Source organism: Penicillium brevicompactum, assembly GCF_028827555.1.
Source record: "Penicillium brevicompactum strain IBT 35665 chromosome Unknown utg000006l_segment0_segment0, whole genome shotgun sequence".
Lineage (NCBI taxonomy): Eukaryota > Fungi > Ascomycota > Eurotiomycetes > Eurotiales > Aspergillaceae > Penicillium > Penicillium brevicompactum.
This window is the reverse complement of record NW_026623209.1, coordinates 4,256,907-4,279,909: the sequence shown is the minus strand read 5'-3', so window position 1 is coordinate 4,279,909 and position 23,003 is coordinate 4,256,907. Positions and strand designations below refer to the sequence as shown.

The following is a 23,003-nucleotide window of genomic DNA, read 5'->3' as shown; positions in this document are numbered from 1 at the left end:
CTGCTTCTATTGGAATATTTATATGTACATGACCAGAGGCCTATTAAGAAGAAAATGTATGGACTCGCAGCTCAGGTCAGCATGTATTTGGGTCCTTCTCCACCTTGGGGCGTCTGCCAGTTGATATCTTGCGTAGGCACCTTGATGTCACAAGTCTTGCAGTGGATGCAGCTGTCCGGGGTATTAGCGTCGCTCGAGAACAGAACAGGAAAAAATGGGTACACTTACTTTTGAGCGTTGATCTGGAACCGGACTCCGTGCTCCTTGCTCGGGTCCTCCACGTACTCGTAGACGCCTGCGGGACAGAACCGGTTTTCCACACCCTTGTACTTGGGCCAGGCGATGTCCTTGTGCTTATCCCAGTCCTCCACCTGCAGATGAACGGGTTGGTCCTCCTCGTGGTTGGTGCCTGTGCGGCTCACACTAGTCAAAATGTCGAAGCTGATCTCGCCATCTGGCTTGGGGTATTCGATCTTTTCATATTCAGACGCGGGCTTGGTAGCTGCGGCATCCGTGCCGTGATGGCTGAGAGTCCAAGGTACGCGACCCTTGAAGATATAGGCTTCCAGACCGGAGTAGAGGAGTCCACCGAAGAAACCGAGCGGAGAGTTGAATGAAGGCCGGATGTTACGGACCTCAGACAGCTCCTTCCAAATAGACGAGTCCCGTAGAGACTTCTCGTAGTCGAACAGGAAAACGGTACCTTCATTCTCGCTCTGGAGTGCTGAGAAAGTGGCCTCGGCTGCCAGCATACCCGATTTCATCGCAGTGTGAGTGCCCTTGATCTTGGGTACGTTCAAGAAGCCAGCAGTGTCACCGATCAAGGCACCACCGGGGAAGGCACATTTGGGGATTGATTGGAAACCACCTTCGTTCAGGGCTCGGGCACCATATGAGATGCACTTGCCGCCCTCGAGAACTTCCTTGAACATCGGGTGGTGCTTCATCTTCTGGAACTCTCCGTAAGGGGAGAGCCACGGGTTCGGGTAGTCCAGTCCGACCACCAGGCCAATACTCACCATGTTGTCGCCGAAGTGGTACATCCATGCTCCACCGTATGTGTCTTTGGGGAGGGGATATCCCATAGAGTGAGTGATCTCGCCAGAGCGGAACTTCTCAGGCTGGATCTCCCAGATCTCTTTGATTCCAAGACCGTATGTCTGTGGCTGGCTGTCGCGTCGGAGATCATATTTCTTCGAGACCTGCTTGGTCAAACTGCCATGACAGCCCTCAGCGAGAAGCGTCACACGGGCATGGAACTCCATTCCGCGCTCGAAGGTCTCCTTGGGCTTGCCATCCCGACCGAGTCCCAGATCATTTGTCGCAACACCCTTCACCGCACCATCCGAGCTGTAGACCATCTCACTGGCCGCGAACCCAGGGTAAACCTCCACACCAACCTCCTCAGCACGCTCGCCCAACCACTTGGTCAGCTCGTTCAAACTGACGATGTAGTTTCCTTCATTATGCATCTGTGGTGGGGTAGGGAGGGGGGTAGGAGCCGTTCTTAGTCAAGAAGCGCATCTTGTCACCCTTGGCGGGGGTCGCTCCCTCGAAGCGCGAGGGGTTATCCTCAGATAGCCAGTCGGGAAGCAGCTCATTGAGGGCGGTTGGCTGTAAAACATTTCCGGAAACGATATGGGCACCCAGTTCACCAGCCTTTTCCAACAGAATAACACGGAATTCCTCGTTTCCTGCCTCGTTGGCAAGCTGCTTCAAGCGAATGGCGGCGGCAAGACCGGCGGGACCTGTGACCGAAATTTAGTTGGGTTGCTGACGGGGAAGGAACCAACACGCCACCAACATACCACCACCGACGATGCATACGTCCACGTCATCTGACTCGCGCTCCAATGAGCGAGGATCAAAGTCACCATTCTCGTCGGTGAAGCGTTTTGATAGGGATTGCGAAAAGGCGCGGGTCTGGGTTGGTTGGAAGAGTGTTGTGCGCTGCGCTAACCGTGTGCCAAAGGCTCTAGACTGCGTCTGTTGACGAGCCGGGGTGGCAATGGCGGGGATGGAGGAGCATCGTGAGAATCGAGAGGTAGATCGGAGTTCACGCCTCAACAGAGGTAGAACGGTGTTTTTCGAGGCCATGGTAAGGGATTTGCAGAGGTCACACTGAGACCTAGTATTAGTGAGGGGAAATGGGCATGACCAAATTGAGAGGCTAGATGCGGAGCAGCAGGATATTTAGATCATGGAAATCCCCAGAGTTCAGTAGCCGACGTTCAAGGTCGACTTGACAAAACGCCGAAAAACCGCCTACCCTCGGCATTTTCGTTCGGCCAATGGGAGAGTAGGCGATTATCCCGACTATGGCCTCAGGCATTACATCCGAAAACGGAGGCACCCTGATCCACGCAGATCAGGATACGCCGCGATCCGTACCAGCATTAGCTCTGTACGGAGTACGGAGTACGGAGTACGATATGTAGCATATGTTCAAGTGTGATGAGTACTTTCGTACCCTGTCCATATAAGCCCCAAGTGGCCGAATCTCACTTTTGTATGCTCTTTAAGTCAAGCGCTAAGAGTAAGCGCCTATCTGATGAATCACATGCTTCACATGCTTTTTTCTGGTCAAGCCATTTTGCTACCTGTCAAATATCTGTCACTGAAGAATATTGACATCATGTTGATCGCAGATTTATATGCTAGAGAGCAACCTCGACTGGTACCCGGAGTACTCCGTACGAACAAAACAACAAAACAAAACATACCGCCCAGGTGTACTTCTTTGTACTCCGAGTACTCCGTAATAGGCTGGGAGCCGCGGCGCGGTGTTCCGTAATTCGTAATATTACTGCGTTTGCTGGAATGTGACGACTGCGCCGCTTCCGGTATGGTATTTGAGATACGTGACATACTGGACATACTCCATACCGGAACTCTATCGGGGAAAATGTACTGGGTAATACTTTGGAATACCTTGCTCATATCATAACGATGAAAATAACTCCAGCATATCAACCATATTTTCAGTACGGAGTATGGAGTATGTGCCGATTGAGTAAGGACGCTGAAATGATTGATCGCCAGAACGCATACCGTGAGATCCATCCAGTCTTGGCAGTGGATCAACGCGAACGCGAGCGCCACCGCCAGGCAGAATCCAAACGGCCACCTGTCCTCATGGGAATTATGCTGTTTGAAGGGGAGACCTCTGGGCGCTTAAGATGGGAAAAAAGTGTTTGAAAAAAAAAAGAGCCAACCTGCAAACGAGTCACGACCCCTGTCGAACAGTGATGTCCGTTATATCACCACGGGGAGCTATAATGGTGGTGAGGTCAGAGAAAGGTAGGGGAGGAAACAAGGCAAAAAAATCAGAAATCTCAAAGAATTTTTGTTCAGTTGCCATCTGTTAAAGCGGCAAGAGGATAGCGCGTCGTACCCAGCGGCCGAGGGACGATGATGGGCGATGATTGGATGACGGGGGACTATCAGCTGCAGGGTGGGCGCCAACGCCCGCACCGGAGGAAGAAAAAGCAAGGGTGAGTTAACCATTCAGGGGCGAAAATCGAAGTCACAGTGGGGGGGATGTTGGGGGAATAGACGAATGAGACGAGAGAACCAGCAACGGAGGGGCCCTCAGAGCCGCTAGTCAAACAAACCACGGTTGAAGGGAGTGCTGCTTTAGGCGCCACCGGAGCCCAGCCTCTCCTAAGCTGTGACTCAGCACTATAAAAGGGACCAACCTCCCCCATTTTTCGCTTTTGGGATTCCAGTCTCGGTCTTGGCGGATCTCTTTTCGGAATATCTTCTTCCCCAGCAGTTCCATATCTGCTCTCAGATCTAATCTTTGATTATCTGACACTCCTAAAGGGAAAGGTTTCTTTTTTTTTTTTTTTTGACCCCCAACGGACTGATATAGAAGACAAGCCTCCGGTTTCGCTTCCCAACCAACCCACTCTCTTTTTTTCGTTATCACAGATAGACACAATCCCATTCCAAAAGCGAAGAGAACAAGAAGAAAACAAAAACACTTTCATCTTTGTGTGAAAGGTGGAAAAAAAAAACAAGTTGCTTTGCGTCCATAATATCGCCGTCGCCGGAAAAGAAAACACTTCAGTGTGATTTTCTTTTGCTTGACTTCGGTTCATCGACTGCGTTGGTTTCGCTGCATTCATTGTGATATCACAAGAAAAGTTTGCGAATACCTCGTAGGGGGATACATTGAGTTGTCCATCTCCCAGGTAAGCACTTTCCTGCACTCACGTGTTGTTCATTTGCATCTCGCGTTGTTGCCCGTTGCCCGCGTTGTTGCCACGGCATTCCGCCCACCTTTCTGCCGCTTCTATCTCACTTCGACCTCTTTTCCTTACACCGCTTTGACTTCGCTGCGCTGCATTTTTTGCTGTCGCATCATCTCATTCGCCAATCCTATTCATCCTTTGTCGCCATTCCCACCATTCACTTGTCCATTCATCGCTTACCATTCTCTCCTGCAGCTACCTCTATCAAACCACACAAAAGTGGCCACTCGAGTCTCCAACATGGATTCTCTTACCACACACCCTTCGAATGCGCAGCAGGCTCGTGCCTTCACTGCTACCTCGTCCCTGTCCTTCCCTGGTGGGGCTGGAGATCTGACCCCTCCCAACTCCGAGAAGGAAGCTCTGGCACAGGGTGTCAATGCTCAGGTCAACGGTCAGCAGGCCGGCAATGCCTCCAACGGCACCGGGGTGACTCCCGCGTCTCCTGCGACTCCAGCCGCGACCCCTGGCGCAACCACCGGAAGCTCGGGCATCGTCCCTACCCTGCAGTGAGTATACTCTTGATGTTTTTCTGGGTGAACCAGAATGGCTGAACTAGTTATCACCATAAAGGAACATCGTGGCTACCGTCAACTTGGACTGCCGTCTTGATCTCAAGACCATCGCGCTTCACGCTCGCAACGCCGAGTACAATCCTAAGGTATCTATCACTCCACATCTCCCTGTGAATACACACACCAGGGTACAGTGTGGCTGAACTTTGGCTCTTTTCTCTTAGCGTTTTGCCGCTGTGATCATGCGTATCCGTGAACCCAAGACGACGGCCCTTATCTTCGCCTCTGGCAAGATGGTCGTGACCGGTGCCAAGTCGGAAGATGACTCGAAGCTTGCCTCGCGCAAGTACGCCCGTATCATCCAGAAGCTCGGCTTCAATGCCAAGTTCACCGATTTCAAGATTCAGAATATCGTCGGCTCTTGCGATATCAAGTTCCCTATCCGTTTGGAGGGACTGGCCTCTCGTCACCACAACTTCAGCTCTTACGAGCCTGAACTCTTCCCTGGTCTGATCTATCGCATGATGAAGCCCAAGATCGTTCTCTTGATCTTCGTCAGTGGCAAGATTGTCCTGACTGGTGCTAAGGTCCGCGAGGAGATCTACCAGGCCTTCGAGCTGATCTACCCTGTGCTTTCTGGTGAGTTTCGCTTTCTACCGCGACCTACTTAAGCAATGATACTAACCTCCTTCTCAGACTTCCGCAAGGTCTAAAAGCCCAGAAGATCACTCGCTTACGCATTCAACCTTGTATTAACATTGCCTTGCTTTTTTTTTTCAAAGGTCCACAGACCTCGGTCTGGGCCTCGTCTCTTTGTTTACGACTCTTCCGAATTTTCTTTCATGCAAGCATAGTTGGGCGTTTTAGCGATTCTTGGATGATCCCCGGTTTTTTCTTCCTAACTTTAGATTGCTGCGACCAGCAGTGAGGCGGTTGTGCGCCGGTCGATCGCTGCCTCGTTTTAATCTTTTTTTTTTTCTTTTTTGCAATGGTTCTATCCATGTGCAGACCAATACTCTGACGTGGGCCAAAAAAAAAGCTATCGTGCTACACTATTGATCAGTCCTTTCCTAGCTTTGGCTGGAATACAATGGACCGGCTTTCGCCGTGACGGGCTACTTCTAAGTAGTCCAATGAAAAACTTGAAAACAGTCTTAAATTTGTGCTCGAAGAGTAGTGTAACCTTCCCTTGTATCCTCTATATGTGCCCTTTGTCGTTACTCTTTGTAACTTGGATTCATCCATTCCTCGAGAACATCGAAGGTTGAACGTTCTGACAAACCGCGACCCTAGCACCTCCTTAAGCCACTTCCTTTTTCGGTTCTGGCAATCTTAAATGGGGTTGGCAAGTTGGAGACATGAGCTCAAGTCAGTCCAGGAAACCCAGAGAGAAAAGCTGAGTTCAATTTCTCCATGTGTTCTCACTTCTTTCTCTCTGGGTTCTCAGTTCAGCGCTCGGCGCAGCTTCGCTAAGGGAGAGGAACGTTCCATGCATTGCTCTGCTTCCACCTGCACTGGCATTCCATGCTTTAGTCTTCCAGCTTTCCAGGCAATGGTACTGACTTCAACTGCAGATTTCAAGAAGCTCGGCAATTTCTCTCATGCAAACATGTCATAGCCTTTTCCCCCTGGTTGTGCTCCGTGATGTATGTTTTGGGGTTTGACTCTGCTCACCATGGATTGGTAGCCCACTAGTCGATGCAATATATCCCAAACGACCTTAAGTGAGGAGTGCTCGTTCTCGACACATTTCAGGTGCGGGGATACTCTGCACCGTTCAGTTGGCGCCTGTTGTCCCAGGGCATGTGCGTATCGCACCCACTTGTCAGTATGAGAGAAGTGGATTTTGCGTGACCTTGATGGAAGCATTTTTCTGGTTTGAAGACATTTTCGTGGCAATCCCACACTGATCTCCTCATCTGGGGTACTTGTTTCTTGAGTGTGTTGATTTGTATTTCGAGTAATTTCTCGCAGCAGTGCCAATTCATTGCCCAGCTCATATTCCATTGTCGTAGCTCTCTTGAAAACCACATCCTTTTTGAAATCGAGTGAGTATTTTGACGCATTTATTGGGCTTCCATCCCATGTCCTCAAACTCCGAAAAGATGTGCAGACTAAAACCGCTGTGAAGAGCCTGCTCATAAGGCTCCTATATCTCTGCACCTTCATTTTTTCTGACGGGTTCTGGAATCTCTGGACAACCGAATGTCTCTTTGGATCACCGGGTGGGACTTTGTCGAGCCCCAGTCATGGCTAGGAGGTGCCTCATCTGACATGTCCGTCCTTTGCCGGAAGGTGGTCAAATTTTGCAAATCTGTGGGGAGTAGCCGATGTTTCTTGCATCGTGTTTGCCCGATATCTTCACTCCAACTCGACTGCAACTTGGAGTAGGGATTGTAGGACACATTTATACCCTGCGATGACCAGCTCTTGGCAGCTTGCAAATTGGACTCGAAGAAGTGTCGATGATCTTGGCCCATGTTAACATGTACGAACTATCCCAGACCCCGACGGTATTCAGGGAAGCATCGAAATTTGCCATAGTCAGCGGATGGTATGGTGATGCGACCTCCCAACAATTGGCGCCTGGGAGCAGCAATATATTAAGCCTCCCTATTCCATGGATTGGGTTGCCATTTCTGTTTGTCCAGCCAAGTTCCGGAACCGAAAACTTGGAAACGTCCGTTCCGAACGTGCGGCAGAGGACAAGAGATCCCCGCTGGCAGGCGTAATGATGGATCTCTGGATCTCGTGGCTAAGCCATGGCTTTGACATGGAACGAATCGATAGCAAGACCGAAGTTTGAAGCCTTTTCATGATTGTGCACTTATTGCGATCCCAATGACAGTTCGCGCAACGTTGCTTCGAACGCACATAGGGAAAGGTCCTTCGCCCTCTTGACACGAGGCATACGAGGCAGACTCTGTTGGATTTTCCGTGATTTCAACCAGCAACGGCTCCGTAGGGCAAAAGCAAGAGCACAAGTTTTCCATAGTCGAAATGTTTACCAGAGAGTTCGTGTGAGCGGCCATGTCCAGACGGCCTGATCCATCCGGTCTAGTATCTCCCATGAGCCACCATTTCCTCCTTGCCGAGCTGGTCACTCCATACGGTCATCGCGCGGATCTTCAAGGAGAAAAGCATCATAAGTCATGTGCCGTTACCATCTGCGAAGCTTCCTTCCTCCACGACCCGGTAAGTCGACCTGAGTCTTGGGACGACCTTTTGGCCTAGACTTGGTCCTGCAGGCTGTTTATGCCTTCCGGGATTGTCTTCACCCAGCTAAACCTCATGAAAGAAGAGCACACCATAGAGCTGCAGCGGCAGTTATTGCCTCTTCTATTTGGTTCTGGGTTTGGTCCCTCCATAGAAGTTTTCCTTCAACAGCTCCCGTTGAAAGTTCTCGTTGGTCGATCCGGGTCGCCAACTTTTGAGGTTGTTTAGTATGGCCACTTCCCGACAGCCGGGAGGAAACAAAAACAACATCAGCAAAGAGACCACGATTCGACTCCGAAACGATTGGGATCTCGAGACAAGGTTTCTTTTCAGTGAGACAACAACCACATGATTTTGTGTGACATTGTTTCCGGTGACAATTGATGAACAGCAGGTAATGGTATTCTTTTCCCTCCCATTCACGCGAAGAGACACGCAGACAGGTTGCTCCGAATGACTGCTCTCTCAACATACGTCGAGACATTGGGACTGTGCTCCTTTAGACGGAGAACCTGCAGGCATGGTGAAAGGGTATGTGCGACGGGAGTTGGCGGTCCACAGAACTGTTATACCCTAGCTCTGCACGCAGGTGCCTGCTTTTGCTCCACTTCAGGGCAATTCTTTAACATACTCTGCCCACTGCCCGAGGGGATAGTCCATCTATCAGTCGGCTCGCGGTGCGCAGTGGAAGCAATGTTCGTGCCAAATTCTCTGCAATAACTCCCCGTTCCGTTGCATCAATGTCGTAGTTCTGCATGAGATGTCTCCGGGAGCAGTAGCAAGGAAAGGCGCCATCAGATAGCCATAGGCACAAGCAACACCTAGAAGACATCTTGGTCGTGTGACAGAGTGGAACTCTCCTTGTGAATGCTCAAGTGCTCTGTATAAACGCGGCACACAACTCACACGACGCCTTCAGCGACTTGTGGGTGGCGCTCCCATTCCAGCGCCAGAATTTTCCTCATAGTGTCCTTGAGTATGACTCTGGGGATATTGGTTCGCGGCTCAAGCCGAGTTGATTTGTCAACGTGGACTGTGGAGGGTTCATAGTAGTTTTCAAACATGCCTGGTCTCTCTCCACACAAGGGCTTTGAGATTCCCTCCATCTCTGGCAGCCAGGACTGATCTGACAGGGACCAGGGTTAGAAAAGCCTAACCACGTGACAAACCTGGACCTTGTGAGCCAAGTTTTGTTGTTGAGGACCGAGCAGCCATCATTATGGTTTCCAGTGCTGTTTGCTGCTCAATGGCTAGTAAAGTCCGCTATCATGCCCAACAGTGTAGCAATGGATGCAGTAAATTGCCGAGAACATCCCAGCTGCATGGCATGAGATGTATGATGAACATCCAAGGATTCGGGCGAAGTGACAGGTGGGATAGGTTGGGCACGTTGAAACCACTGATGCGGGTTAGAATCCTGGCAATCAAGGAGTTGGAGGTACGTACTTTGGAATCATTCGAGATATTCAAGAAGAATATCGAGTCATCGATAGTCACCTGGACAAGCACTATACGATGTAATCTTTGAGAAACGTTTCCTCTTGCGGGATATAGTCTGGCAAATCGTGCGGACTCCAGAGCATTTTCAGAAACATCGTGGATAATGTTGTTGTGAATAACGATGATGGGCGATGATGAAGTTCCACATGTCACTGAATACGACAGTGAATCTCCACAGCGTTCTGTTCTCAGTCAGCTTCTTCATAACAATTCAACAAAGGGCATAAAAACCATAGGTTGGGAATGAAATACGAACCAGAATTGAACTGTGAGCATCTTCATGTGACAAGAGACCGAAGAAAAGGCTGGTCAGTGTTCAACCTGTTTGTCCACGACCAGGACTTGATGGTCGGCAAACATGCCGTTGTGTTCAGTAGGGAAGATTTGGTGGTCGCCTCAGTAGCAACTCAAGGCCCGAGTGTACAGGGCCATCGCCTATAACAGACTCTTTGGCATAGTTATGGCGAAACTTTCGAATCGTGCTTGATCGGATACTGACGAAAGTTCAGGACACTACTGCAGGTTAGTATCCTTGCTATCAAGCAGTTAGAGCAACATACGTAGGAGTCATTTGACAATTTCGAGGAGTGAATCTCTTGGTCACCGTTGGCCAGCTGTGTACGGGGCAATATCTCTTTCACTTGTGGATGCACCCTTTGGTTCCCAATCAGCTTCTCTATCACAACACAGTGAAGATCGGAGGTCACTTACCCATGCATTCTAAGGCTTGAGCAATTTCGACTGTGATATCACTTGTTTTTGCCTGGGAGAGCAACTCATTTCGAGTCTGCTCGTCCATTTCGCCGTACCATACTCTGTAGTCCGGCCCTCCAGGGAGTATGGCTTTAGTGCTTTCTTGTCAGTAGATTGCCAAGACGAACAACGGACCCCGTCCGCGTAGGTTGCTGGATTGGTTTTGCGAAAGTCTTGATCTGTACTGAGTGTCTGCAGTCAAGCCAATCCAGAGTGGAACCATGCCCGTTCCTCACTGAAGTTTCCCGGCATGTTCACTTCGCCATCTGATATTTCAATCAGGTATCTTGCTGCAGATCTTTCACCCACAAGCCATATCCATTTTGGTTCCCTCGCCAGGAGCTCTGGTGACTCCACCTGACAGTTTCGATTTGATACAAAGCATAGCCGTTTGGGGATCGATATGGATTTCATGGGCTCATTAAGCCAAACGGTTGCAACAGAAGTTGATTCGCAGCAGCTCGCTTCCCATATTCAGAGCCCCGTTGTTTGATCAGCTGGGAGAGATTCTCAAGAATGGCAGCCTGGATATGATCTGGGAGTCGAGCAGGGCCCGCTGGTGCGTCGCGAAGAGTGTTGCGGTGCAAGTTGAGATGGTAGTTTATATCACTTCGCTTGTAACCAAGCTCCTCACAGAGATCAGGGGAGTGGGATTTGGAAGACTTGCTTGAAGGAGGCATGATGGGCAAAGGATCAGTGAGATTGTGAGAGTTGATGGATCTCGAATAAGACAAAGCTTGATGGGAGAGGAGAGAGAGTGAGGATTAAAAGAGTACATCGACCCATAGAGTGGTCTTCTTTGTGCTACCAAATGATTTCTGTCTTTGACAAGCTAAGATTGGCGACCCTTCTGCAGAGTTCGAAGCAATTTCCGCGACGACGCGATTGAGAGCCTCACATATCCAGGGGGAATGAAACTCCAGAATCCGGTTCATGCTAGGAGACCCGATCCTGATCGTACCTGAATATGATGGTGGTGGATGGCCATAAGAGTGGTTTTAGGTAGTCTTGGAAACAGAGCTGGCGCTAAATGGGCCCCTGATTTCAGACTCTGGGTAATCATCTGCAGTCTTTCCGGGCCATTGAAAACGGTGGTCGTCGATTTCGTCGCCGATGGGTGAGTCGATTCATTATCGCACCCCGCGCAAAGGTACTCGTGGTGGTGTCGTTTTCATTTCTTGGGCAGCAAAGTAATAGGCAGTGGTGTGGATTTGAGAAGCGCATGGTCTGACATATTCTCTCATGCCAGAAGAAGTGGATCAAGATTCAAGACCATTGATTGCCGGTTTTGGAGTGTAGGATATCCTTTGTATCCCTCACAATGTCCACCAATTAACAACCTGAAAGGAGTCATCATTGACAGAAATCGGCGGAACACTCGCCAATGAGTTGGTGTGACGAAAATTGTTGGCCCGCACAGCACCCGTGCATGGCGACGAGGCAGAGGATTCTTTGTGGTAAGACAACAGTGCGAGCAGAGTGTATGTACAGACGCGGTCTGTCAAAGGTAGTGGTGGGGTGGCAGCCTCTCTGATGCAGAATCTGAAGGCCAGTTGCTTTCATCGGCTTGGTCTCTGGTATGTCCCACCATCTCCAGCATTCCATCGCAAAAGGAGGAAATGCGGGAAGAAACTGGAGACCAGGATGGGTTCTTTGCTGGAACCTTGGCTGAGACCATGTCTGGCAAGACGTAGTCGAGGGTCAAACCATCGACTTGAGCATCCTAAAATTGAACATGTCTTCTCCTGGATGTCCGAGCATCTCATTATGTGGCCACAAATGGAAAATTGTGGTTGTTGTTGATAGTTCATCCTTCTGCGACATCGGAGGAGTACCGAATCAGTCTTGAGCATCCTGTTCCTGACGTCCATGCATGTCCTTTGGTATGCTGCTGGGCGTACTAAGACTTTGAGTATCGTCACGCCGAGCATGTTCTCTGCGATCTGACCCCTCGGTGCAAACTGGGCACATATATGATCGATGCCTTGCACTGTGATGGATTTGAGGGTTGTGGTGGCTGAGCTCCTTGTGCATCGCTTTTGAAACGATGTGTAGATCGATGGCGAGCAAGAACCGTCGCCCAAAGTATAGAGGCAATTGTCGTAGCGGAAATTCGTCATATACCGCCGCATGAGGTGGATCCTTTTCTCGGGAGATTCCATCGTCCTCTAGCTTTTGCGAAAGTCGCTCAGAGCATGGGCTTTCGTATGTCGAGAAAGCGCTTATGAGGAAACGATCATGCGAAGGTTGTATTCGTTGCGTTTTCATTGCCTACAGACACCCTGAGGCCGGAACTGAAGAGAATTGAAAGCCGGGCTATGACTCGGCTTTGATAAGCCTAGATATTGTGAGCTCAAGCCATTCCAGTCGACTTGTTCTTGCTTCGAAGGGTAAATATGATAACCACTCCGAATCGCAGTTTCCGCAATTTTCTTCAAGTCTCCCGAGAGCTGTTGATGACTTCTTGTCTTTCAAAGCTGAGACATGTTCAGGAGTGACATCAGGTGTTGTTGGTAGTGGTGGTGTCACTGTTTGAAGAAACATCAGAATGTGTAGCAAATCCGAGAAAGTGAAATCTTACATATGATAAGGAGGAGGAGGATGGTCCTCTTGGGCATGTTTGATCTCGTCTGAGCATTGAGAGCCCATGAGATAGAGCTCGTCGAGATCTGAAGTAAAGTGTTGCGAGTATGCGCTATCGGAAAGCGGAAGTGTGCCTCGAGAACTGTTGCCCAGTGCTCGTGAAAACTGAACAATCGCGGATAGTTTTCAGTATTTGTGATCTCATCAGGCAACAGTGAGTACGCTCGGGGTTCTCTAGTCATCCGAGAATCGTCCGATGAATTTCGACTCGGCATAAAATCTCGGCAGCCCAGTATCCCAATGTAAATGGTAGGATTTTAGACAAATCAGTAAGTTTGATCAAATCTTTGCCGGTATTTCCGCAGAATTTGGTATCCCCATTGATCCTGCGGAACTGTGGTCAGATGGTAGACCGTTTGTAACCGTGTCTTTGTAAAAGAAAAAGCCCACCGACCTCCCGGTGGGTTGCGGATTCGAAATGATGAACTCCTAGAGGCTTGTGTGAAGTTATGGAGTCTCGTACTTGGAAACATACGCCAGGCAGCTCTCGCCTTCCTCTGACTTCGCAGGAGCAAATGTGTCGAGCATTTCAACTTGGTGATGATCGTAACCACAAGCTTCAGCCTCATTTCATTTGTGGCTCAGTTGATGCTCGTGATGGTATCCATTGCTTTCGTGTACCTTTTGTCGAATAAAGGTTCGGCTTCGAGCCATTATCAACAGGCGATGTCTGTAAGCCCTTTACAGTGTGTGCTGAACATTTGAAACTTTCTTCAAATGTCAGTTCTGATGACTGCAATCCCCTTGACTTTCAGTCGGTCATCCAGTCTTGCTTCTGCTGTCGATTCAAACTGAATAACACCTGCAGTCTTTTGTTTGTAGGCTCTCACCACCAGTCAAGGAGGCCTTGAGCGAGGGCCGCTTTTTGCCTTCCGCTGGGTGGTAATGGACTAGATGCAAAGTCTTTTAACTCCGAGCCCCGACGTATGCAAATGGCTATTTGATACTTAGCAGCTTATCGACCTGAATCACATTGAAATACTTGCCTCTTAGCTGGTCCAATTTTGTCGGAGAGTCCATGTGAAAAGTCGCAGGCTATAACACAGATAGACAATTTTCCTGGGTGCAACGAGCGAGACATTTTGGGGTTGCTAGCCAGAACTTCATAAGAGGTAGTAGGCGGCTCCTGTTCATAATACATTGTCCAAGTGAGAACATAACAGCTCTTTTGAGCGAGGTTTGCAAGTGAACAGAACGGAATGGCAAAAAGGGGTGTTATAGTAGAATAGACTGTGTCAATAGAAGGCTGTTTCATGGCAACTGGAATGTATATGGCATGCTCAGGTGGAAGACACGACTGCTAATCGTTCGGCAGGCGCAGCAGCCCTAATTGCGCCGTAGTCATGGCGAACGTCACGAACCAGCACTATTAAACCAGAATTTCAAGGTCAGCTCAGACGAATCCTCAAAGTATGATATGATTGAGAACCAATGATCGCGCAAAGGGCTCGACGACCCGGAAATGCAAATGCTTTTGTGAGTCTCAAGTTATGTACATCTAATACCTCGTCACACATCTATAGCACACTGTTTCGCGAAGCCTTCTTCGTCTTAGCCAATTCATCCTGGAGGTTAGCTCTCCTCTCTCCGGACCGGCTACCATCACCGTCGAAGTCCTCGCCGTCAGAAACTGCAGTGGGGGACCAGGTCCACATCTCACTCAACTCAGGCTCAGTGGCTGCAAGAGTTCCCTCCATCGCATCAACAATCTTGTCTCCGAGGACAGGGAAGAACTTGTATCCATGACCGCTACCACCGGTAGCAAGGAACAGACCCTCGTGCTCGGGGTGGTAGGTAATAATAAAGTCACCCTTGGGCCTATTGAAGATTAGAGCGGTTCTTCGCGCGGTCAAGATGATGGAGATAGACTCACGTATCGGTGTACCAGCACACCCTTGTATCGACAAACTCCCTGTCCGCAAATCGCGGCAGCAATTGCTTCAGCGCAACGCGGAAAGAGTCCTGTCCCTCCAGGGGAACTGGGGCTCCCTTCTCAGGCAAACTGACGTCCATCGTACGTCCCTTGTTCTCACCAGGCACCGGCACCGCAACTGGATTGCGGTATCCGAACGCATGGCGCGCAATCTTGAGAAGATTGTCCCGCGGTGGGATAATGAAGATACCAGTCGCGAAGTTCAAAATAGTAGGCAAATTCTCGAGCTCGCGCTGCTCCTCGTCGGAGATCTTAATATACCCAATTGCCTGTCCGGTAGCAACAGCACGGCCGCGCAGATCGACCAGCTTAGAAGACCACGCGCCAGTAGCCAGAACAACGAGATCAGCCTCGAGTGTCGCGCCATCAGCAAGAACAACGCCACGGGCCTTGGACTTGCCACTGGAGGTGTCGTAGAGCACGCGCTCCACATCTCCAGTACGGAAAACAACCTTGCCCTCGGCGTCGAGCAGTGACTTGGCATACGCCACACCGGCACCCGCATCAGCCCAGCCGGAGCCCCAGTTCACATAGCCGCCCGCGACATCGAGCTCCGAGCCGTAGGCCGGTACAACCCTGAGGACATCCTTCTGCGTAGGCAGGAATTCGACCTTATCGCCTTCGATCTTGCGCACATTGGCGTAGCTCTTGCGGGCGTACTCCTTTGCGCTGACACCGTCCTCCGGGTAGACGAGCAGCAAACCGTTCTGAGTGTAGCGACCATCGCGACCCCAGCCTGTGCTACGCCATTGCTCAATGGCTTCGTTTGCGAGCTTGGAGTACGCTGCGTTTGCGTAGTCGGCACGAATGATTCGTGATGTGTCGACGGATGAACCGTGCGGGTTGGGGATCACCGGAGAGGATTCCACGACCGTTATTTCGCATTCTGGGTGTCGCTTTGACAGGGAGATAGCGGTAGACACTGAGAGGGGTGTTAGTGACTCAGTTGGAATTGGGGTCAATCGGCGTGGCGATAAGGGAAAGAGGTATGCAGAGAGACACTGATAGCAGTATGCCAGGCACAGTGCATATAATTGAAGACTCACATCCGAAGACACCCCCTCCAACGATCAAGATCTTGCGCGGCAATGCCATTTTCCAATGCGAAATATGTGCAAAGTGTGTGGGCTAACACACATTTGATGGACTCGGGATGATAGCCGATAACGGAGTTTAGCTTCTCCAACAACCGACCCGATTTTTCCTTCTCCGAGAGTCCGGGGTTGACCTGACTTTCTGTATAGAGCATTCGGCTTCTGCTTTGTATGACTCGTGTTTTCGTCTATCTTCATCTCATTTCTTGGCGAAACTGATTGACCCCCCTCAGGGTCCGCCATCTCCTGACACAAACCCCTCGGAGTTCGCGAGGGCGATACTCATTGCATCTCAAAACATCTCAGCCGCATACGGAGTACGGAGCACTCAGCCGAGCTCTCCACAATGAATGCAAATCAATTATGCAGGGCGCCCTTGAGAGCAAAATGGCATGTCGGATCCTACCGCAGTGCTTCAAGCAAAGCCCCCCGACCCCAAAAGTCAAGGTATGTTGACCCAGTCCTGATCGTCAAGACCTACCTCCAACACAACCCCCTGCAGTCCTAAACCAGCAACATTAAAACGAAGAGAGCCAAACGCGTCATATCAACGTCGCCCAGACGCGCAAAGTTCCATCGCGCAGGCAAAGGCCGCTGTCTCGAGCGGCTCCGCAAAACGCGGTCATGGAATTCCACCCAGAGTTCTGACTTTCCTGGGAGTCTCGGCTCTCACTATAAGCATGTATTGTGGCTATCTGTATACATCTTACACGAAGGAAGTCAGCAAAGCACAATCACTCAATGTCCCGCGTGATGTCTCAGATCGCTATAATACCACAGCATCAACATTCGATGCAGATGTCGAGATCTCCGAAAAAGCAATGGGACTGGGTAAGAAACGTCGCGACTTGGTTCAAATGGCGCGCGGGAATGTTCTTGAAGTCAGCTGCGGCACAGGTCGCAATCTGCCTTTCTATGAGCTCGGCGAGCGCCGCGGGATCGACAGCGACGGCCGCGCCGGTGTGGTTGGGTGTCGGACTGTCACATTCTTGGACTTGAGCCCTCAGATGATTGCTATCACGAAAGAGAAGTTTGAGAAGTTGCATCCTGCCTTTTCAGAGGTTGCTTTCCAGGCTGGCGATGCCGGATCTGTTGGGCCGCCCACGATCGCGCGTCCCGGCTCGGCTAGTGAGACTTTGCCGCCTTATTTTGATACCATTCTGCAGACTATGGGACTGTGTTCGATGCCTGATCCTTCTGCAACATTGCGCCATCTTGGTTCAATCACTGAGCCTACTCGCGGTCGGATTCTGTTGTTGGAACATGGTCGCTCTCATTACGATTGGCTTAATCGCATTTTGGATAATCTGGCTCCGGCGCATGCGGATCGCCATGGGTGTTGGTGGAATCGCGATATCGGAGCTATTGTGCGAGAGAGTGGATTGGAAATCGTTGAGGAAAAGCGCTGGCATATGGGGACTACATGGCGCTATGTGTTGCGACCGAAGCAAGATGTGGAGAAGCCCAGATCTTGATCCTTGGGCTTTCACTTGGTGCTTGGAGATGCGTTGAGCTGTATAATAATCTAGAAATGTGTACGAGTATCGGAATTATAGACTTTGCTCTTGTGATGGAGCAAAGAACAGACACCGATATGCGCAGTCTGACGTCTTTCTAGTACCGGTACCTGAAACCCGCAGTCTTCCAGTCTGTCACATCGTCATAGTCGTCTGACACCAACTCGACTTGGTTGACCATGTCCACGACATTGACAGAATCGTTACCAGGATCTGAGATCTTCCCTCCAACAGCGCCTGCATTTCCAGCACTGCCTTCAAATCCTTCCAGCCGCACACGACGAGCATTTGTCCATTGCAGATAAAAGCGCAATGTAAGTGCCAGCACAACAGAAAGCGAATAACAAATCATAATCGTACGAAATGCCGTGTTATAATGCGGCGCCTCTTCACTGAGAAAGAACTGCGGCCCGGAAATATTCCCAGCACAATACGCGAGGAAAAGCATCGCAGTCACCGTCATTTTCTTAGTGACGCCTCTGTAATTAGCCTGCACCAGAGACATGGCTAACGGCATTGCCGCAGGTCCCGTCGATAAGAGGAAATATCCAAACAACTGCACGCCCAGAACAATATGCGCACGGGAGTAGATAATTGCACTGCCAACGACGCAAGGGATGACCACAGCAACAACAAGCAAGCAGTTGAGCTGCCGGTAACGTCCTGCAAGCCAGCCCGTTCCTGTAATAGTGGCCACCGTGATCAGTGAGTAAGGGATAGTCAGCAGTGTCGACTGTAAGTTTGTGAACCCGAATGAGACAAGGACGAGATTGGCAAAATTCTGCGTTCCACCATTGGGTATTTGGGTACAAAGCTCTAAGCCGAAGATCAGCCAGGTCTTGGGATCAATGAGACACTCGACGACCTGGTCCCATCTCCATGCTGTCTTCTCTGTTGAACCTGTCCCAGCCACAACCGCTCTGGTGCTTGCAAATTGACGCTCTTCTTCTGTGAGGAACTTTGCTTTTGAAATTGAATCTGGCAGAAGTGTCCAGATAGCAAATCCCCAGAGAAATGTAGCGAGTCCAAGAACAATGAACATCCATCGCCATGGCCCGACGTGGTCGGTAACGTGGCCGAGACCGTAGGCTAGAAGACTTGAAACAATACCACCCACGCTCTGGTATACTTTTGTCAGATTCTCGCTCTGGGCTCGAGGACGATGAATAGACTCACGTTTCCAGCAAACCATAGACCAGTTCTGGTGGGAATCTCATCACGCGTATACCATGTCGAGGTGATAAACATGAACGCCGGTGTGATCGTTGCTTCAGCAACTCCCAGCAAGAAGCGGACTGTCATGAGACCACCGAAATTTGTGCACGCCGCTGTAAGTGCTACTACGGCGCCCCAGAAGAGTGTGTTGGCTGTCAGGTATTTGGCGGCGGGTAGACGAGCAATCAATAAAGTTGTTGGATATACCCATCCAAGGTATCCAAAATAGAACACCGAAGAGACCCAGCTATACTGCTGCCCAACCAAGCCCTAGTGATACTCTCAGTTCTCGTGTTTTGACATTTTGTCCGAGTCATCTTACCGTATCATCGCGCAAACCGAAAACAGATGCGCTGGACAAGATAGTCTTGTCCATAAAATTGAGCATATAGGTGGTAAAGAGCAAAAGAACGAGTCTTCTGTCAATTTTCCTCAATACTCTTTTCGCCACGGCATGATTCGTCCCCTGCTCCAGCACATTGGAAGTTGCACTTGTTCCTGCCATGGTTGAGACAGTCATACTCTCAATAAAAGCCCCAGGCCGCTTTTATACAATCAAAGTGCATGTTATCAGCTTTGCGCATGATCAAGCCGTTGTTATCTTTCCCCGCACCTCCCATTGGCTCCAGCATGAATGCTATCGCCGATGTAGGAATCCTGCAAGAGTCAACGATTGGGGGGATTTAAGCCAAGTGATTTAGGGCTAAGGCTAATGATACCGTCTGGGTTAATAACTGTGTTCAGCGCACTTCACTGGCGGAGCTCCTCTTCTTACCCCAACTCGGAAGTTGATTAAGCACCGCGGCCGGCATATCATATATAGTATTTTTTGCGTTGAATATCCGAAAATTCCCAAAATACTCTCCAAACAATGAATGGCCTAGAAATAAGCCCATTCATAGCCGGTCTTCCAAAAGTCGAGCTCCATGTTCACATCGAAGGAACCCTGACCCCGGCTCTGCGCTGGGATCTAGCGCACCGCAACGCCATCTCCTTACCATACCCCACCTTCGAAGATCTCAAAGCCTCCTATGCCGTAACCCTCAACCACCGACCAGAGCTCAACGGCCGACAGCCCGGAATACCAACATTCCTAGAAGCATACTTTGCAGGATGTGAAGTTCTGCGCACCGAAGCCGATTTCTACGACCTAGCCATGGCCTATCTGCACCGCTGCGCGGAGATGAATGTGCGCTATGCAGAGCCTTTCTTCGATATCCAAGCCCACACACGGCGCGGAGTCCCCGCCACCGCAGTTTTGGACGGCTACCTACGCGCGCAACGGGATGCTGCAGCACAGCTTGGCGTGCATTCGCGCTGGATATTGTGTTTCCTACGTGACGAACCGGTCCAGCAGGGTCTTGATGCGTATCGCGAGGCGAGACCGTGGGCAGCTGGTTCTGTGGAAGGCGGAAAGGGTCTTTTCCATGCTGTTGGGCTGGCGAGTAATGCCTACGAGCGCCCGCCTATGCTTTTTGAAGAAGGGTTTCAGCTGGCGCGCGCTGATGAACTACATGTCACTATGCATTGTGATTTCGGGCAGAAGGATACGCATGAGCATATTGCGGAGGCTATCTTTCGGGTATGTGGTGGGTTGGGGTCTGAGCGAATCGATCATGGATTGGATGCTGAGGATAGTGAGGAGTTGTGGCGGGGTTTGGTGGATAGACGGATTGGGTTGACTTTGTGTCCACATGCGTATCATCGGCGGACGGCGACTGAGGTCTTGTTTCCTAAGATTCGGAGGTTGGTGGAGCGGGGAGTGAAGATTTGTTTCAATAGTGACGATCCGACTTTGATGCACGATGTCTGGGTTGATGGGAATATGCAGAAGGCTTATACATATTGTGGATTCAGCAAGAGTGAGATGGTGCAATTTGTGAGGAATGCGGTGGATATGTGCTGGGCTGAGGAGAATATCAAGAAAGCCATCTATGAAGAATTAGATGTGCTGGATGTTCAAGAAGTTGAGTGATAACGCACTCCTGAACTTTGAAAAAACGATGGATTGTCCTGTAAGGCACTGAATGAGTAAGAAGCCGTTACTTCCCATATTCAATTGAAACCCTGAGACATTGGGGGTTTAAGTTACATGAGCGATTGGTCTTCGAACGAGTAGTACCTAGTTAGTGTGTTCTGTGCCCATGCATTGAAGTTTTTTTTTTTTTTTTTTCTATGTCTGGTGTGATTCAACTAGGCGTGGGAGCCTTGGATTGTCTGAGCTGATTATATATTTGCTGCTTTTAGACCCCAGGAACATATAGCCCCACCCGCCTAAGTGGCCAGCAGGTCCAGAAACAGATAAACTTAGCCCAAGGGCCATAATGTAGGTAAGAACAGATAATTCTACTGGTGAGAGGAAACACGCGATTTGTATGCAGGTAGCCTATCGCAAGTATAAGATGCTTTTTGAGTTTGACAGGAAGTATCCATACCACCGAAGGTACGGAGTATATTTCCTATATCCAGTCAGCGCACGAACAGCCAAGTGTAATAATGATGAGGGATTTTACAGAAGGCAAAGCCAATTTATGACCATTCTACTTGAGATCAACTCCTCCATACGGAGTAGGGAGTTGCTTGAAGGTCTACCCGCCTGTTCATGATGTAAGAGTCTAGAAGATACACATAAACACGAACTTGTATGTAATTGCTCCTCACTCATCGCTGTGTCTCATTGCTGGCTAGTAGCTGTATGAGACAACGCAAGTAATTATCCTTGGAGTTTAGTTCGAGCCATTTCAAGGTTGATTGCTAGGCTCCAAACAAGCAATCAATTTTCCCATTACGAGTACGGAGAACCCATCTACATGACGCAAGCAGTACGGAGTAGTAGAACCCCGCAAAAGATCTGGCAGGAGATTCGACCTCAGGAAAGCATCCAGGAAATTAAGCTTCCGCGCAAGTATGGGGCCATGGCAAGTCGACTCCGCCCCTCCCAGATCCCGATATTGTTTAAGACCCCCAAGGAGGGGTAAGTGGGAGAGGTCCCCTTCCTATCGGAGGACATTTACCAACATAGGAAGGTATCGGTGATGAGTGTGTGCTCATTCTAAGAACTAGCGGCTCGGTACATTTTTTTCCACAGGTCATATATGTGTTAGCAGAGGTCAATATCAATCTGGTCGCATACATTGCAAACGACGCCGGTTTCTCGGATTAGCCCCGACCAATCTCCATCAATGATTTACATGCACGATGCAGATCCTTGCAGGGATTATTCCGTGTCTTGCGGCTGGGGCCCATCGCTTCTTTGTTTAATGATGCGATGACCCGAAGTTTGGGAGGCAGGTTTGATGATTTCAGGCAAGGTGTCGATATTGATCGTTTGTACTGCGCGTTTCATTGGTGCATCTAGCATTGCATGCAATCCTGTTGAATTACTCGCAAATGGGGAATCTAAGTGGTGTCTCTCTGATGATTGGAACATTTCCTCGATGACCACTGTCCAGATAGCGCGGGAAGAGTCAAATCGGTCATAAAGCAAAAATGCAAAATGCGACCTACGTTATGCTCATACTCAGCACAATGTGAAGAGTACAACGTAACGGACATGTGGGGATGCGGAGAATTCCCCTGCATACTGTACAAGCACATCACGCAGAATAAGATGAGATACTCCATATTGAAGTCCGCGAGTCTGCAATCAGATAAATGTTATTCCTTTAGACCAGCATATGTAACAATAAGTTGTCCTCATCCATGGTTGATGATTCTAGGTTTTCCGGGTCGGAGTGGTCGATGTCATGAAAACGGAGATCAACCCCAGGCCAAATAAACGGAATTCCGTTGACAGGGATAAATGATCTCACCAAATCCACATAACAATGCTACTACCCGAGGTGTCATCCCTTACCGCCAGTGCCAGTACATTAAAGATGCATGCAAATTAAATTAAAGTCTCTCGTATATGTATGTAGTATCATGGCAATTCCGAGGGGGTTGACCAAAGGCGACTATCATCACATCAGAGGCAAAAATAGGGTGGATATAGATCCGGATGGCTGGGAGGGATGTCATCATAACCACGAAATCCTTTGGAGTACAATCCGTAGCCCGTAGACACGTCCAGTCCATGTCTCAGTCTATCACCATCTTGGAAATCCTGGATGAGCCCTTTGACGAGATCTATCTTAAAATGAAGATAAGATATATAGAAAGTTGATAGATCTGAGAAGTACAAGTACAAAGTATAGAGGGGCAAAACGACGAGCGTCTCAGCTCTCAAGAGGGTGGCAAACGCTGTTCCTTTTCTCCCCGAGACGCTAATGTGAGCATCCCTTACTAGTGTCATGTACAATACCGTACGTCGACGCTGATTGATCACCCGTCGAACGGGGGTCCACAAGTGGGCCTCGCCC

The 23,003-nt window shown here is 49.7% G+C and overlaps 11 protein-coding genes across 11 annotated transcripts; 5 read left to right on the top strand and 6 right to left on the bottom strand.

Annotated features, from left to right (window-relative positions):
• Positions 1–71: 71 nt before the first annotated feature.
• N7506_009829 (electron-transferring-flavoprotein dehydrogenase) lies at positions 72–2,097 on the bottom strand (the record flags this gene model as incomplete). The annotated part of the gene is made up of 4 exons (XM_056959122.1): positions 72–171; positions 229–1,424; positions 1,471–1,748; positions 1,809–2,097. 4 exons carry the CDS (start codon positions 2,095–2,097, stop codon positions 72–74), a joined length of 1,863 nt encoding a protein of 620 aa, XP_056808512.1.
• Positions 2,098–4,496: 2,399 nt separating this feature from the next.
• Positions 4,497–5,484, top strand: N7506_009828 (TBP family protein; the record flags this gene model as incomplete). Its single annotated transcript, XM_056959121.1, has 4 exons — positions 4,497–4,765; positions 4,830–4,917; positions 4,996–5,410; positions 5,468–5,484. The coding sequence occupies 4 exons, from the start codon at positions 4,497–4,499 to the stop codon at positions 5,482–5,484; spliced, it is 789 nt and encodes a 262-aa protein (XP_056808511.1).
• Positions 5,485–7,391: 1,907 nt separating this feature from the next.
• On the top strand, positions 7,392–7,577 carry N7506_009827 (uncharacterized protein; the record flags this gene model as incomplete). The annotated part of the gene is made up of 1 exon (XM_056959120.1): positions 7,392–7,577. The coding sequence occupies one exon, from the start codon at positions 7,392–7,394 to the stop codon at positions 7,575–7,577; it is 186 nt and encodes a 61-aa protein (XP_056808510.1).
• Positions 7,578–7,801: 224 nt separating this feature from the next.
• Positions 7,802–8,005, top strand: N7506_009826 (uncharacterized protein; the record flags this gene model as incomplete). Its single annotated transcript, XM_056959119.1, has 1 exon — positions 7,802–8,005. One exon carries the CDS (start codon positions 7,802–7,804, stop codon positions 8,003–8,005), a length of 204 nt encoding a protein of 67 aa, XP_056808509.1.
• Positions 8,006–8,889: 884 nt separating this feature from the next.
• On the bottom strand, positions 8,890–9,202 carry N7506_009825 (uncharacterized protein; the record flags this gene model as incomplete). Its single annotated transcript, XM_056959118.1, has 2 exons — positions 8,890–9,113; positions 9,157–9,202. The coding sequence occupies 2 exons, from the start codon at positions 9,200–9,202 to the stop codon at positions 8,890–8,892; spliced, it is 270 nt and encodes an 89-aa protein (XP_056808508.1).
• A 720-nt stretch (positions 9,203–9,922) lies between these two features.
• N7506_009824 (uncharacterized protein) lies at positions 9,923–10,286 on the bottom strand (the record flags this gene model as incomplete). Its single annotated transcript, XM_056959117.1, has 3 exons — positions 9,923–10,000; positions 10,048–10,163; positions 10,199–10,286. 3 exons carry the CDS (start codon positions 10,284–10,286, stop codon positions 9,923–9,925), a joined length of 282 nt encoding a protein of 93 aa, XP_056808507.1.
• Positions 10,287–10,650: 364 nt separating this feature from the next.
• On the bottom strand, positions 10,651–10,920 carry N7506_009823 (uncharacterized protein; the record flags this gene model as incomplete). Its single annotated transcript, XM_056959116.1, has 1 exon — positions 10,651–10,920. One exon carries the CDS (start codon positions 10,918–10,920, stop codon positions 10,651–10,653), a length of 270 nt encoding a protein of 89 aa, XP_056808506.1.
• A 3,480-nt stretch (positions 10,921–14,400) lies between these two features.
• N7506_009822 (NAD(P)/FAD-dependent oxidoreductase) lies at positions 14,401–15,911 on the bottom strand (the record flags this gene model as incomplete). Its single annotated transcript, XM_056959115.1, has 3 exons — positions 14,401–14,701; positions 14,757–15,738; positions 15,863–15,911. 3 exons carry the CDS (start codon positions 15,909–15,911, stop codon positions 14,401–14,403), a joined length of 1,332 nt encoding a protein of 443 aa, XP_056808505.1.
• Positions 15,912–16,256: 345 nt separating this feature from the next.
• Positions 16,257–17,385, top strand: N7506_009821 (class I SAM-dependent methyltransferase; the record flags this gene model as incomplete). The annotated part of the gene is made up of 2 exons (XM_056959114.1): positions 16,257–16,357; positions 16,413–17,385. 2 exons carry the CDS (start codon positions 16,257–16,259, stop codon positions 17,383–17,385), a joined length of 1,074 nt encoding a protein of 357 aa, XP_056808504.1.
• Positions 17,386–17,524: 139 nt separating this feature from the next.
• Positions 17,525–19,147, bottom strand: N7506_009820 (uncharacterized protein; the record flags this gene model as incomplete). The annotated part of the gene is made up of 3 exons (XM_056959113.1): positions 17,525–18,547; positions 18,604–18,912; positions 18,965–19,147. The coding sequence occupies 3 exons, from the start codon at positions 19,145–19,147 to the stop codon at positions 17,525–17,527; spliced, it is 1,515 nt and encodes a 504-aa protein (XP_056808503.1).
• A 366-nt stretch (positions 19,148–19,513) lies between these two features.
• Positions 19,514–20,617, top strand: N7506_009819 (adenosine deaminase family protein; the record flags this gene model as incomplete). Its single annotated transcript, XM_056959112.1, has 1 exon — positions 19,514–20,617. One exon carries the CDS (start codon positions 19,514–19,516, stop codon positions 20,615–20,617), a length of 1,104 nt encoding a protein of 367 aa, XP_056808502.1.
• Between the last annotated feature and the right edge of the window lie 2,386 nt (positions 20,618–23,003).